Consider the following 14,873-nt stretch of genomic DNA (forward strand, 5'->3'; position numbering starts at 1 on the left):
CAATGTGACTGGTCATCCTTTTTGAAAGGGTATGACAGAAGTGCAAGAATTGCAACTCGAGAAGGGTATGACCGAAAAGCAAGAATTGCAAATTCGGAAAGGGTATGACCGAAAAACAATTTTGTACATCGTCTGAAAACGACTAAGTTTTTCGGAATTGCATATGAAAGTATGCAAAGTCCGTTTTCTAGAAACGCGAATAACTCCTTACGAAGTCATCCTAGAGACTTCGTAACATCGAAGTCGAACAGGAATACGCGGCCGGTGGAATGGGATGAACAGTGTGAAAAAGAGTTCAAGGACGCCAAACGGGCGTTGACAACTGCTCCGTGCCTTCGAATCCCGGATCCCCATGGCCAATTCGAAGTTTACACCGACGCCAGTGAGAATGCTAAGGCAGTCGGTGCAGTATTAATGCAGGAGGGCCACCCCTGCGCGTATGAATCGAAAAAGCTAAGCAAGGCCGAGCTTAACTATTCGATTAGAGAGAAAGAACTGCTGGCAATCATCCATGCAGTCACCAAATGGAGGCCATTCTTGATGGCACAGAAGTTCAAAGTGCATACGGACCACAAGTCGTTGCAGGACCTGATGGGCCAGAAGCACGTCGAAGGCCGGCTCGCCCGTTGGCGAGAGAAGCTGTCGGTGTACCCAATCGAAATTGAGTACACGCCAGGAAGAGACAACCCAGTGGCAGACGCGCTGTCGCGAATCAACATTGAAGCGCTCTGCCCAATTGACGAAGAAGGGGAGAAGGCCGTCCTCAGAGAAGCTTATCCCATCGAAGACGAATGGAGGGACAAGTGGGAGGAGCTCCACGAACGGGAGGACGGAGGAGAAGAGCCCGGAGCAAAGGATCGATTCATGATCCAAGATGACCTGCTCTATTACCGAAACAATGCGGAGCTGCCATGGCGGTTGTGCATCAGCGCGGAAGCCACGAAGAAAAAACTGATTCACGACCATCACAGCAGCCCGATTGCAGGTCATCCAGGCTCGGACAGGACTTTCGCGAAGCTTGCGCGATGTTTTTATTGGCCAAAGATGGCCCAGGACGTCAAGGAGTATGTGAGGGAGTGCGTAGACTGCCAACTCACGAAGGAAGGAAGAGGCCCGGCGCAAGGGCTCTTGCAGCCAATGAGTATACCGACGAGACCATGGCAAGAAATCTCCATGGATTCTTTGACCCGTCGGAGGGCGAGGAAACAGACGACAACAACAAGGTGTTGTTGGTCGCAGACCGGCTAACGAAGATGACACTGCTGTTCCCGTGCAGAAATCCGTGACAGCACAGGAAACAGCGGACATCTTTATGAAGGGCGTGTTCCGGTATCATGGATTACCGGACACAATCACGTCCGACAGAGACCCGCGCTTTGTCTCTAAATTTTGGACCGCCTTGCACAAAGTCTTGGGCACGAAGCTCAAGATGTCGACGGCGATCACCCTCAGACGGATGGTCAGTCTGAAAGGACCATCCGAACCATTTCCCAGATGCTACGGGCCTTCGCGTGGAAGGATCAGGCCCATTGGGAATCCCTACTGCCGTTAGTTGAGTTCGCCTATAATGACTCTGTCCATTCATCCATTGGAGTGACCCGTTCCAAGCCAATTATGGCTTCTCACCCACTGGCATTGCTCGAACTGCGGTTAGTGACGAACCAGTTGTCGAGGAATACCTCGCCAACCTGAGCGACACTATCCACAAAGCCCGAGACGCAATGCAGCGGGCGCAGGAAGGACAGGAAAGACAGGCCAACAGACGAAGAAGAGAGCCAGACGAAGAACTGGCAGAGGGGCGGTACGCGCTTGTCAAGCGCCAGAGGAGGGAAGGAGACAAGCTGGGCCGACTGTGGGACGGCCCCTTCAAAATTCTGGAGCGACGAGGCAACACAGCGAAGCTCCTTTTGCCGGCCTCGTCGAAAGCGCATCCTGTGTTCAATGTTAGCAGACTGAAAACGTTTAATGGGACGCCGCCGCCATTCGCAATCCTCGATTCTGAGGAAGCGACGTCCGCTGACTACGACGTGGAAGAACTGCTCTCCCACGCCAACCACCATGGAAAGTGGTCTTACCTGGTTCGGTGGGTCGGATACACCGAAGCTGATGACTCCTGGGAACCCGCCGAATTCATTGATTCCGACACAATTCGGCGGTACTGGAGGAAGGTGCGTGCTCTGGGAGGTGAAATTCCTCCAGACATGGGCTTGAATGGTGGTGAGGTGGTGTAAGCATTAAGGTTGATTTAGGCGAAAGCCTAAATCCGGGCGATCACCACCAAGCCCAAGGCCGCCCAAACGAACTGCAACGAGCTGCAGTAAGGCCTTCAGAACTCCCGGGACACGCGCGCGTTAATTCATTAACGCGCGCCGCGACGCGACGCGTTTGTTTACATTTACGCGTCGCGTCAAAATGTCTTAAATAGCTGGATTTTATAGAAAATAAACTAATCTTATTCTGACCTACGGACTGAGTCTTACAGTGGGCAAAGGAACCTTGGATCCGGGAGAAAGAGCTGCTTGCAATCGTCCACGCGGTTACGAAATGGCGGCCATTCCTCATGGCACAAGACTTTGTGGTGCACACCGATCACAAGTCATTACAAGATTTCATGAATCAGAAACACGTCGAAGGTCGTTTGGCTCGTTGGAGGGAAAAACTGGATCAATTTCCTATTCTAATTAGCTACACACCTGGTGCTGACAATCCCGTCGCCGACGCACTTTCCCGAATAGTAATGAAATCTATTTGCCCTATTACAGATGAGGAAGAAAAAATTTTATTACGAGCTTCTTATCCGGAAGAAGCAGAGTGGAAGGAGCGCTGGGAGCTATTGCAGAATTCCCAGCGGGAAAACGAGACGCCCGGCGAGAACGACCGCTTCATGATTCGAGACGGTCTTCTCTATTATCGCAATAATCACCAATTGCCTTGGCGATTATGCGTCAGTGCTGGGTCTACAAAGCAGAAACTGCTGTTTGACCATCACAGCACACCGATAGCAGGCCATCCGGGAGTCGACAGAACCTATGCGAAACTGGCCCGCGTGTTCTACTGGCCCCGGATGTATCGCGATGTCCAGAAGTTCGTTAAAGAGTGCCACGATTGCCAGCTCTCCAAAGGTACTTCTGGACCAGCTCAAGGGTTGATGCAACCCATGAGCATTCCCACTCGCCCATGGCAAGAAATCGCCATGGACTTCTTTGGGCCCATGACGGCGACGGACGCCGAGGGCAACAACGCTGTTCTCGTGGTCGTAGATCGACTCACGAAGATGGTCGTGTTGGCACCGTGCCGACAGACCATCTCAGCAACAGAAACGGCGGACCTGTTTGTCCGCAACGTCTTTAGGCTGCACGGGCTGCCTGAAACAATCACCTCAGACCGAGATCCGAGGTTCAAGGCCCGTTTCTGGAAGGCGGTACACAAAATCTTGGGCACGAAGCTCAAGATGTCGACGGCCGCGCATCCACAGACCGACGGACAGTCCGAGAGAACCATCCGGACTGTCAAGCAGATGCTCAGGACGCTTGCCTGGCGCGACCCAAGCAGATGGGAATCCCTGCTCCCTCTCGTAGAGTACGCGTACAATGACAGCGTGCACTCATCGATTGGTACAACTCCCTTCCAAGCTAATTATGGTTTTACTCCCACTGGGATCGCCCGCCATGCAGTTAGTGACGAGCCAGCTGTAGAGGAATACCTCTCGAGCCTGAACGACACTATCTGCAGGGCCCGCGACTCAATGCAGCGGGCCCAGGAGCACCAGGAGAGGGAAGGGAACAAGCACCGGAGGGAGCCGGACGAAGATCTAATTCCTGGACGATTCGCCGCTGGGATGGCCCATTCAAAATTCTGAAGAGACGGGGGAACGTCGCAAAGCTCCAATTGCCCCCCGATTCTGAAGAGACGGGGGAACATCGCAAAGCTCCAATTGCCCCCCGACTCGAAGGCTCACCCGGTGTACAACATCGAGCGCCTTAAAACTTACCATGGTACGCTTCCTCCTGAAGCGTACAATCCAGACGGATCCATTGACGTCGAGTACGACGTCGAAGAGCTCCTGGCACACGCGAACCACTATGGGAAGTGGTCGTACTTGGTCCGGTGGTCGGGCTATACCGAAGAAGACGACGTCTGGGAGCCCGCCGACCACATTGTGCCAGACGTCATCCGGACGTACTGGCGAAAGTAAAGGCACTAGGTGGGGAGGTGCCGGAGGGTGTGCTCTCTTCTGGAGGTGAGAAGGTGTAACGCCTTAAGCTCACAAAAGTGTGCACGTGACCAGGGCCTGAACCTGGACACCACACCGAGAGCTCCAGCGTTGTGCTAGGCCACGCAGCACTACGCTACGAAAGCCTGCGGTCTCTGACCGCACCCACGCAACGCGCGTTAATTAATAACGCGCACCGCGACGCGTTTGTTTACACTTACGCGTCGTCCTAGAATTGTATAAATAGGTAGATAATTATTGAATAAAACTAATCTTAACTATACCTACGGGACAAGGCCTACAAATTTCCAATCGAAATTGTCTATACTCCTGGCACCGAAAACCCTGTCGCCGATGCCCTCTCTAGGATAGAAATAAAATTCCTATGCCCAATTACCGAGGAGGACGAGAAAGCAGTATTGCGAGCGTCCTATGCAGAGAACGAGGATTGGAAGACGCGATTGGAGGATCTACAAGCAAAGGAGGACGATTGGGTGCCCGGAGACAAAGATCGATTCACTATGGAGGACGGTCTACTCTACTACAGGAACAATTCGGACTTGCCTTGGCGATTGTGTATTAGTGACGAGTCTACGAAGCTAAAACTAATCCATGATCATCATAGCAGCCCAATTGCAGGCCACCCGGGCGTCGAGAGGACATATGCGAAACTTGCACGGGCATTCTACTGGCCCAAGATGCTTCGAGACGTCCAGCGGTACACGCGAGAGTGCTTGGAGTGCCAGCTCTCGAAGCCAGCAACAGGATTGACGCAAGGGCTACTCCAGCCAATGTCAATTCCGACGAGGCCGTGGCAGGAAATCGCAATGGATTTCATCACGGGCCTCCCAGCAGCAGTTCCAAGCGGTAACGACACAATCCTGGTCGTTACAGATCGCCTCACCAAGATGACAACACTCCTGCCGTGCAAAGAGACCATCACGGCAGAGCAGACAGCAGACCTGTTCGTTAAAGGAGTATTCCGACTCCATGGCTTGCCAGACACGATCACTTCGGACAGGGACCCGCGATTCGTGTCCAATTTCTGGCAAGCATTGCACAAATCGATGGGCACACGCCTCAAAATGTCAACGGCAGCGCACCCTCAGACGGACGGACAGTCTGAACGGACGATCAGAACTGTCCAGCAGATGTTGAAGCCCTTCACGCTTCAAAACAAGAGCAGCTGGGAGTCCCTCCTTGCTCTAATTGAATTTGCTTACAACGACTCAGTCCATTCTTCAATTGGCGTTACTCCATTTCAAGCCAACTATGGCTTTAGTCCCACAGGCATTGCACGCCAAGCGATTAGTAACATTCCGGCATCAGGAGAATATCTCCAGTGCCTTAATGATACTATTCACCAGGCGCGCGATGCAATGCAAAGGGCCCAGGAACAACAGGAGAAACAGGCCAACAAGAAGAGGACCGAGCCAGAAGAAACAATGGAGCCGGGACGTTATGCCTACGTCCGGCGAAAAAACAACGAAAAGAGAAAGCTGGGGCGTCTATATGACGGCCCCTTCAAAATATTGAAGATTGGAGGCAATGCAGTTGAATTGCAATTGCCTCCCGATTCCAAGGCGCACCGAGTGTTTAACATCGGCCGCCTGAAGCTCCACCACGGGCCACCTCCAGCGTATGCAATCCGGGACGCTGATGAGGTGGCCGAGCAAACCTATGAAGTCGAGGAATTGTTAGCACACGCGATCCATGGTTCAAGGAGGTCTTACCTGGTTCGGTGGGTTGGCTACACCGAAGACGATGATGTTTGGGAGCCCGAGGAGCACATCGACTCGGGCACAGTGGAGCGGTATTGGCGACGTGTGCGGGCGCGACAAATTGACGTGCCCTCGTGGGCGCCCCCGCCAGGCTCCCTCCACCATGGAGACTGATCCCACTGACGCTGTGGGGGTGACCTCAGTTAGAGGTGAGAGAGTGTAAGGCCGCATAGCGTAGTTTGCTCTGAACTCGCTATGTGCCCTTGCGAAGGCTAGCGCGTTGCGCTAACCCAGACAGGCCTCTAGCCAACTCTAAGGAGTCGCGCTAGAGAGCCTTGCGCGCGCCAGCGCGCTACCCTAATTCCATAGGGTTATGCAGCCAGCTCTACTGAGCTGCGCTACAAGTCTAGGGAGTGCTACCGCACCTCCCTAAGGGAGTAGGCCACACAGCCAACTCCAAGGAGCTACGCTACAAGGCCTAGGGAGTGCTACCGCACTCCCCTAAGTGTGCACTGCACACTAGAACTCCACGCAGCGCTTACGGTGCTGCACTACGAAGCCGTAAGGCTTCAACAACGATTGCACATTAGTTCTCGCTAATGTGCAATATTATAAATAGCTAGAAATTAACAATAATATTCATACTTAATCTTACTACAGAGCCTGGGCTTACAGTTTACGTTTACGTGTTGCGCGTTTTCATTAACGCGCAGCTTAACGTGGAGGCCGTAGGCCTCCGTAAGCGCTGTCCGTTGGCAGCGTTCTTGGTGTTGCTCCCTCTGGGGAGTAAGGGTGACGCACATTCGCTTAGTAATAAGCTTAATGTGTTACAGTGTCCACGATGTTTGTAAGGAGCACTGTCCTCGTGTTCAACGTCGAACGGGGGGATCGTCCCTTCGACGTCTTCCATAGGTTCTGGCATCTCGACGCACAGAAAAAAAAACTTTAGGTAGGAGATTTAACACAAAAAATAAAATTTCCGATTAACGAAAATTTCTAAAACACAGTTGACTACCGGTCAACACTTCCGCCAAAGGTTTGGCAACACTGGGAGAGATTCCGCTTCTCTTCTGAGCTGTTGATACTTGGTCTTTTTGAGCCTCGCAACCAAGTGTAAGCCCAGGCTCAGGATTAAGATAAAGTATCAATATTATTACTGTTTTCTAGCTATTTATAATATTGCACATTAGCGAGAACTAATGTGCAATCGTTGTTCAAGCCTTACGGCTTCGTAGTGCAGCTCCTTGGAGTTGGCTGTGTGGCCTACTCCCTTAGGGAAGTGCGGTAGCACTCCCTAGACTCTGTAGCGCAGCTCGGTAGAGCTGGCTGCACAACCCTACAGAATTAGGGTAGCGCGCTGGCGCGCGCAAGGCTCTCTAGCGCGACTCCTTAGAGTTAGCTAGAGGCCTGTCTGGGTTAGCGCAACGCGCTAGCCTTCGCAAGGGCACATAGCGAGTTTAGAGCAAAGTACGGTCTGCTTTTGGCACTGAATACGGGTCGGACTCACATTCTTCTAGTGCTTAGTATAGTAACGGAATATAAGGCCATAGGCAACTCTAGAAAGTTGCACCACAAACCCTAGAGGGAACGCTAGCGCATCACTTTATAACCATACACTTTATCTAAGAGTGTCATATTACATTTCGAAGCAGCAAGACTTCAATAAAGATTGCACATTAGTCCTCAATAACGTGCATCATTATAAATATTAAAAATCATTAATAATATTCATGCTTTCTCTTATTACAGAGTCCGGCCGAATACTGCCACAGCATTCGTCTTCTGTGTTATACGAATATAATGATACGGGTCGGACGTGCGAAGCGGAGTGATGATATTGGGTAGAAGAATTGTTGGTGTTAATCAAAAGTATGTACCAGCAATTGTTTTTGACTGGTGCTATCAATGAATTTTTCTTTGACTTCGTATATTTTTCTTTACTAATTTGTCTCGAATGAATTAGGTGTCTCTATCTTTAAAGAATGCGTAACAGGATAATGCTTTAACACCCCGCATATGGTGACTTTGCCTAATTTTTGTACCTATACGAAGGTCTCAATTTACGATTTTCTGACATGGTGAATTAATGCTCAAATTTTCATTACAAACGATGAGAGCTTTCTCTTATCTTTCATTAAAGAATTTGATTACGAAGCCTTCTCCAACCGTCTTGAACTTTGTTATTTTTCGCGAAAGGGTGATATCCAACTTGGAATTAATGCAAACACTATTAAGAATGTATCATCCATTGTGCATACGGTGATGCTTCATGATGGATGTTTTACCGAAGTTTCTTCAAAGGATATTATTTTTCGTGCAAGTTACATCAACCAGAAAGTCAATATATGGACTTACGATTTTGTAAATCAAAGCTGTTAAAACGTTTGAGAAGTGCTGTGGTTAGGTCCGAAAAAATAGTATCTTTGGTTTCAACGAGCTTTTCAAAATACTGTCAAGAAATCCAATCGACATCCTGCCGTGCTACAATACCTGTGACAGATATTATGGCACACTTATATAAAGTTCAAAATGGTTACACCATAGAACAGTACTTGACACTTTTTAAACTTGCTAGCAAAAGAAACGGTATATTCTATGTATCTGATTTTTCTTGTTTTGAAGACTGTTATATTTCTGTGGTGAAAGAAAGTTATTTTCAAAATCGTGAAAGCGTCTGTTATCATTTACGTGACAAAACACCCGCGTTGTACAGTTTTCTACAAAAAGTAAAGCAACTTGTGAATCAGTTTAGAGCCAAAAGGTTGCCCGTTTCTTCTTTCAACATACATTCCTTTCCGCATCCGTTTATATCGTGGTCAAAAAACGATCTAACATTTATTAACTTCATTAAAGAATACGTCTCATTTGGCTTTCGGTTGTATAAAGGTCATACCGACCCTAAAATTGCAGAGCTTTTAAAGCGCAGCGAATGTTACAACAACCAAGAGAATATCTCATATTCAACTTGTTCTCACTTCCTAACTGAAATTGGGGTTTGGTCACCTTGGGAAATTCCTAGATTGCACTCGTCCGATCTTCCTTTAATTAAAAGTGCACAGCACTCTTCCAGTACTGACTGCGATCGCTCATGGTGCGGCAGAGATATACTAAGTAATATGCGCTTTGATTTTCACGGCTCCCCGCGTATGCAATTGATAATTCCGTCACTACTGAAGTTGATGATGCCATCTCTATTGAAGAAACTGCCGATAATTCTCATTGGATACACATACATATTTCAAATCCCACAAGCTCTTTCGACTTGAAGAGCGATATCGCCAAAACAGCCGAAATACTGGGACAGTCTTTGTATCTTCCCACAGCAACTCGGTACATGCTTCCGATTAAGTACACGAAGAAATTTTGGAGTCTTGATGCGAATTCAACAAAACAAAGAGCGCTAACGTTTAGCGGAAAACTTGGACACAATGGTGAGCTTCTTGATTATAAGATTAGGCCAAGTATAATTAGAAGACTCCTTCGATTAACACCACAAGAGGTTGATAGAGCTTTAGGAGATCAGCATCCAACTCGTAGTTGGACTCTTCTCAAGCGAGTTGAAAAAGTGGATGAATCTGTGTCATCTAAGCTCGACCCAATAACTACGAGCAATTTAAAAAAAATACTCCAATGTGCCTCACAATTTAATATGCGTAGACAAAACAATGGTGCCTTTTCTTTACTCCAACCAAGTTTTGATGTGAACGTTCAGCTTCGCTATTTTACTGCACAAAACCAAAATCTAAATCCTGTTTTATGGTCAGCCTTTCCGGATATTGAATTGCTGGTCAATGATACAAGTATAACGAAAACAAATCTTCTTGTCTCTGAATGCATGATTCTTGCTGGTGTGATAGCTGCACGTTTCTGCAAAGATCACGATGTTCCTGGTGTTTTTAGGTGCCAACAATTAGCATTTCCGTCGACTACAATTCGAGATTTATTTCGAAGAGGATTGGAACATAGGAAACTTCATGGGACAATCTCACTAGAAACAGCATCGTCATTTGTTCCATATTTAACAAGTGCATACTTAAGCGATGAGCCCAAGACTCACCAGTCTTTGGGTTTGACAAAGGGATATATGCAAGTTACGTCTCCTTTAAGAAGGTACGGAGATTTGTTTATGCATTATCAAATCCAATGTGTGCTTGCTGGCAGGGATCAAGATGTCGTTGACAAACATTTCTTGAAAAATATGCTACCATTATGGGCTAAAAAGGAGAAAAGCCAAAAAAACTTTGGGAAATACTGCTATCGATTTTGGGCTTTACTCCTTATCTCAATGCTACCCAAAGAACTCCTACCCGAGTGTCATGGTGTGGTGCAATTGAATAGTGCACTGTCACCTGTAATAATTCTAGATGAATTTGGGGTAAGTGCTCGTTTAGACACAAACATCGATGCAAACTACAAACAAAAGCTGGGCAAACGTTGTGCCGTAACGATACAAGAGATAAATCCTGTAATGAATCAGCTAATTGTTAGGCTGGCAGAATAAATTGTCACATTCACAAAATTGTACAAATGTCACAAGAGCGTAAATTCACCGAAACATCATTAATATGTAGTACAACGTTCATATTTGATGAACCCTTTTATGCTTCCCTGCCTTTGGCTTGACTTCAGTGTTTAAAAAAATAAATGTAGCATTGCATTGAGTCACCCCAGTGGTTTATACAACACTTTGCCATCATCACCAGCGCTCTTGTTAGTTGGGCTTCAAAATTTTATAATCTACAGATGTTCTTAAATGAGGCATGAATGCAAGGCCGGGGCTTGACGGAACCAACGACTGGTGAAGTTGCTGAAAATGGAGAAACTAAACCTGTTTCCGTAAAAAAATTGGAACAGTTCCAGTATAAGTCAAGAAAGCGAAGTACTTTTCGCCAAAAAAAAATAAGCAGCTTTCTCGAATCAAATAAAAATGTTGTAAGCACGAGGTTGAACAAAATGTGCTAATATTTGAAGTTATGTAACGATACTGTTGAAATTAAATTTTCTTACGACACTCCTAAACCATCAATAAGCAAAAGTTTGACAGCTCGTGTTACTAAAAGTTTCAAGAAAACGAAGTCTACGGATCATCCGAATATACAGCAAACATTGCATCGCTGGGGACATGTAACTCACCACGGTAAGCGACAAGTGTCATTACAAATACAGAACGGGTTTTCATCAAGTTTTCGGAACAAAAGTCTTTTGCTCAATCCTTCGCAAGCGATCTTCACGGCGACTTCGCAAAATATAGTATGCTCCAAAGCTGTTACAGATAATGAGTACGAAAATCAACGGGATGACTTTCTTTCAGCGATGCGTCAAGAAAGTAATATGTGGTCTTGCGGTTTTCGGGATGCATACGGACGTCTTTATAATGGTAGTGGCTACGTGTCATTTAATTACCAAGGCGTAAAAACCCCGTTCATACAACATCGTTGTGTATCAGACGAACACAATCTAACATTCTTGGACCTTGGATACGTTACGGCCAGCGAAAGTGAGGACCAATGTTTGTTGTCAGACTCTTCTAGTGTGTAACGTTCCTTCCATATTCGGAAAGCTTGCCTAGTAAATTAATGCTTTTAAATTATATTGTTAATGCGTATCTAGATACCATGATCGGCATTGTTCGCTAATTATCTTGGAAAACTAGTAAATTTTCTTCTTTAGCATTATGTGCTGAACATGTTTTATCAAATCTATATCTGTTGCAAATTAGTAAATATTGACAATACTATTAAATCTTGTGAAATAAAGGGAAGCGGTTTATCATCATGGAAAGCAGCGTGACGAGAAATATCTACCATTTTAAAATAGTGAAAATGAATGATCATTACAGACGATTCTCGTTTGATGATGCACCGGACTTTCACCAATTTTAATACGGTTGGTGTTCGATAATGCTGAACAACATAACTCAAGCACGAACCGAAGAACACTTACCACATACATCCACAACTCGTTTAAACAAATAATTTCATCCAAAAAACTCATGGAAAATGTCTGCCGATGAATATGTGTAGGATTGCATTGCGTCTACTGAAGCTTCAAGTTACATATTCCTTACAAGTTATAAAAAAAAGATGAAACATGACATCAATCTCTAGTTCATTATCTCGTCTTTTCTTCCTAAATTCCAAACACTTACAGTTTCTGCTCCTTTTCTGTTTTCTTTCTTGCAGTTGGTGTGCTCCAGATGTCGTTCTATTTGAGAAGTGTGGATCTTATGTCCCGAAAGAAAATATTGCCCACTTTGAAACGAAGGCAGTACTCTCGTATTATAGTAATGACGACCGGGCATTCTATGTGCAAGTAAATGGACAGATAAATTCATCAATTGCTCCCGTCGCTGGTAACGGAACTCATCAACATGCTGCTACAACCTATGTAGAGACTAATGTGCTCTCTTCTTGCGTTTATACAAATACAAATAAGTTGTGCCATTCTGTTGTTGATCCACACACCTTCAATGTATCAACGGTTTGCCCTTGGGCTATTGGACCCGTTGCCTTTCCTTGTTAAAATCCCTGTTTACTCACCCAAAAATGAACTTGCGACGTTGCGGAATCGTGTTATACTGGTTGATGGTGAACCTGAAAAAAATGTTCTTGCTTGCATTAAGTTCAATCTCACTGTTCCAATACAATACTTTTTCACGACTATAAATTGTCTCTATGTTTGCCTTCTTTTGTTTGTCGGTGCATCTGTTATATTCGCACTGTTTTTCAATCCATGGACAGGAAACCTTGATCCATTTAAGGCAATATGCAACTTCAGCATGGATCCTGATGCTTTAAGAATGACTGCTTTAGGGTTTACAGACTTCGTCTTGTATTTGCAATTTATGGTTTCCACTGCAATGCTCACGGTTGCATTTCCAAAGTTTTACATTAATACTATGTCTTTAATTTCGTGGTCAACACTCTTATTTCGTGTGTTTTCTTTTGGCGAACTACAGCAATACACATTTGTTGATTATGTTGACTTTTTTGGAAAAAATGGTTACTCACTAAGCCCTATTAGAACAAAATTCTACGGATTGTATTCTTTTTTGGACTCTGTTGGCGTCAATATTGACTGCTGGGTTCCATTTATGGTTATATGGATCATCTTCTTACTAGCTTGTTGTTGTTTGGCTATTTTGATCGTAGGCGTGCGATGGATGTCTAGCCGAATTTTCAAATATACACAAATAAAAATGCATTACAGCATTTGGAAATTTACATTCGGAGTTATTCTCCGGTTTTTTATCATTACATATAATCCGTTAGTTACATATTTGTCTGCGCAATATGTTGCTCCTCCTCATCGCAGCGGAATTGTTCCTATAACGCTGTTTGCTGTCTTAACCATATTCTTTCCAGCTATCGTTTTGTTGTCTATGTTACATGTTAGTCCACGATCAGACTTGTATGATAATCCCGCATATTTACATATGTTTGGTCCTTTATATAACACTTATAGGGAGGAGGCTATCTTTTTCTGGGTTTATCATTGCTTTATTCAGTTCTTAAAAGGTCTCGTCACTGGAACTGCAATAGCGTCTGGAACAATGCAGCTGATATTATCCGTTCTTATTGAGTGTACAAATTTATTTGCGTACGTGTATTGGCGGCCGCACTATCCACAAACAAACATGAACGCACTCAATGTGTTTCTTTCCTTGGTAAGGCTTATTGTGCTCTTTCTAATTATTCCACTCAGTTTACGGTTAAAAACTCCGGAATCTATCCGGGAAATGTTGACATATGCGATACTCTTTATTCATGCTATTGTTTGCTTCATATTTATGATTTTCTCTACTCAGCGAATAGTAGAGGTTATTGCACGAATGCTAGGAGCTCGTAGTGAAAGCAAAGGTATTGCACTTGATCGACCGTTTGGTTGGGCCCGCGTTTTTGGTATCAATGAGTTAAAACGACGAAGACGCCCCCCATCTAATCCGCGATTGAGCCTGGATACGTCTTCCTTAGTTCTCTCTCAAAAGTCTATGGCCACATCATCGCCTATAAATACTGTAACAACCGGATTTGCTAGCTCGTATGTCTCGACGCCCGCTTCCGATGATTACACTGGAAAAACGAACTCGTGTATTGCGGGTTCTTCTACTGCTCTTCTCCTCCCGAATAGTGCCGATACTCCTTCTTCTCGTGGCGACAATTCACCAGTATACTCTTACTACCGCCCTCCCAAGCAAGCCTTTCTAAATAAGCGTCGTATGAATTCTGATCGAGACCGATCGTTGAAGATGGACATTCTGACCTTCGAGCAAACCAGTATCTTTCAAAACGGGGTGGACTATGCCGTTCGCGAAGCTGATGTTTATCACCCGTATCTTGATGCAAACACTGCAAAAGCGTATCACGAGGCTGCTCGTGCTTTACCTCTAAATACCGCGTCCTCAAATGCTACTAGTTACAAAAAGGGTCTTTGGAAAACTATCTACGACTTTGGCCAGAGTCTACTCAAATTGCCGAGACTGAAGAAAAGGCAGGAGGAAATTCCAGCAGAGAAAGGCTTCCAAGTAATTCGGCCATGCCCGCAGAGGAATCCTCAGTTATCATCAACCATGACTAAAGAACCACAAAAGCCTGTCCCCGATCTCCAATTTCCTCCTGAAATAAAGAAACGTGAAAAGAAATAACAAGTATGTACAACTCTATTGATAACCCATTCTCCATACCTACTTGCAAATCTCTCTCTTAAAACCTACGGCCCATTTTAAGCTTGTACAAACTTCATGTACTAAACTACACCAATCAAATTCTGAAAGCAATAATATATATAGTCGTACGCCACATGTTTACTTATATATATGTTTGCATGCCTCCCAAGACGAAAAATTGGTTCGCGAAGGAGGCTGCATTAATATTAGTAATTCTAGAATTTTCGTATGTGCAGGTTAACGAAATTTAATCACTATCACAAGTTTAGTGTAG

The 14,873-nt window shown here is 45.5% G+C and overlaps 2 protein-coding genes across 2 annotated transcripts; both read left to right on the plus strand.

The window, feature by feature from the left end:
* Window positions 1–9,070: 9,070 nt before the first annotated feature.
* Window positions 9,071–10,435, plus strand: SJAG_06586 (3'-5' exonuclease for RNA 3' ss-tail; the record flags this gene model as incomplete). The annotated part of the gene is made up of 1 exon (XM_011050688.1): window positions 9,071–10,435. A coding segment is annotated over one exon (1,365 nt), but the record flags the coding sequence as incomplete, so codon positions are not given.
* A 1,842-nt stretch (window positions 10,436–12,277) lies between these two features.
* SJAG_01090 (Trp-like ion channel) lies at window positions 12,278–14,804 on the plus strand. Its single transcript, XM_002172321.2, has one exon. It carries the CDS (start codon window positions 12,332–12,334, stop codon window positions 14,576–14,578), a length of 2,247 nt encoding a protein of 748 aa, XP_002172357.2. The 5' UTR covers window positions 12,278–12,331; the 3' UTR covers window positions 14,579–14,804.
* The last annotated feature ends 69 nt before the right edge of the window (window positions 14,805–14,873 follow it).

Source organism: Schizosaccharomyces japonicus (genome assembly GCF_000149845.2).
Source record: "Schizosaccharomyces japonicus yFS275 unplaced genomic scaffold supercont5.1, whole genome shotgun sequence".
In the NCBI taxonomy this organism is placed as follows: Eukaryota; Fungi; Ascomycota; class Schizosaccharomycetes; order Schizosaccharomycetales; family Schizosaccharomycetaceae; genus Schizosaccharomyces; species Schizosaccharomyces japonicus.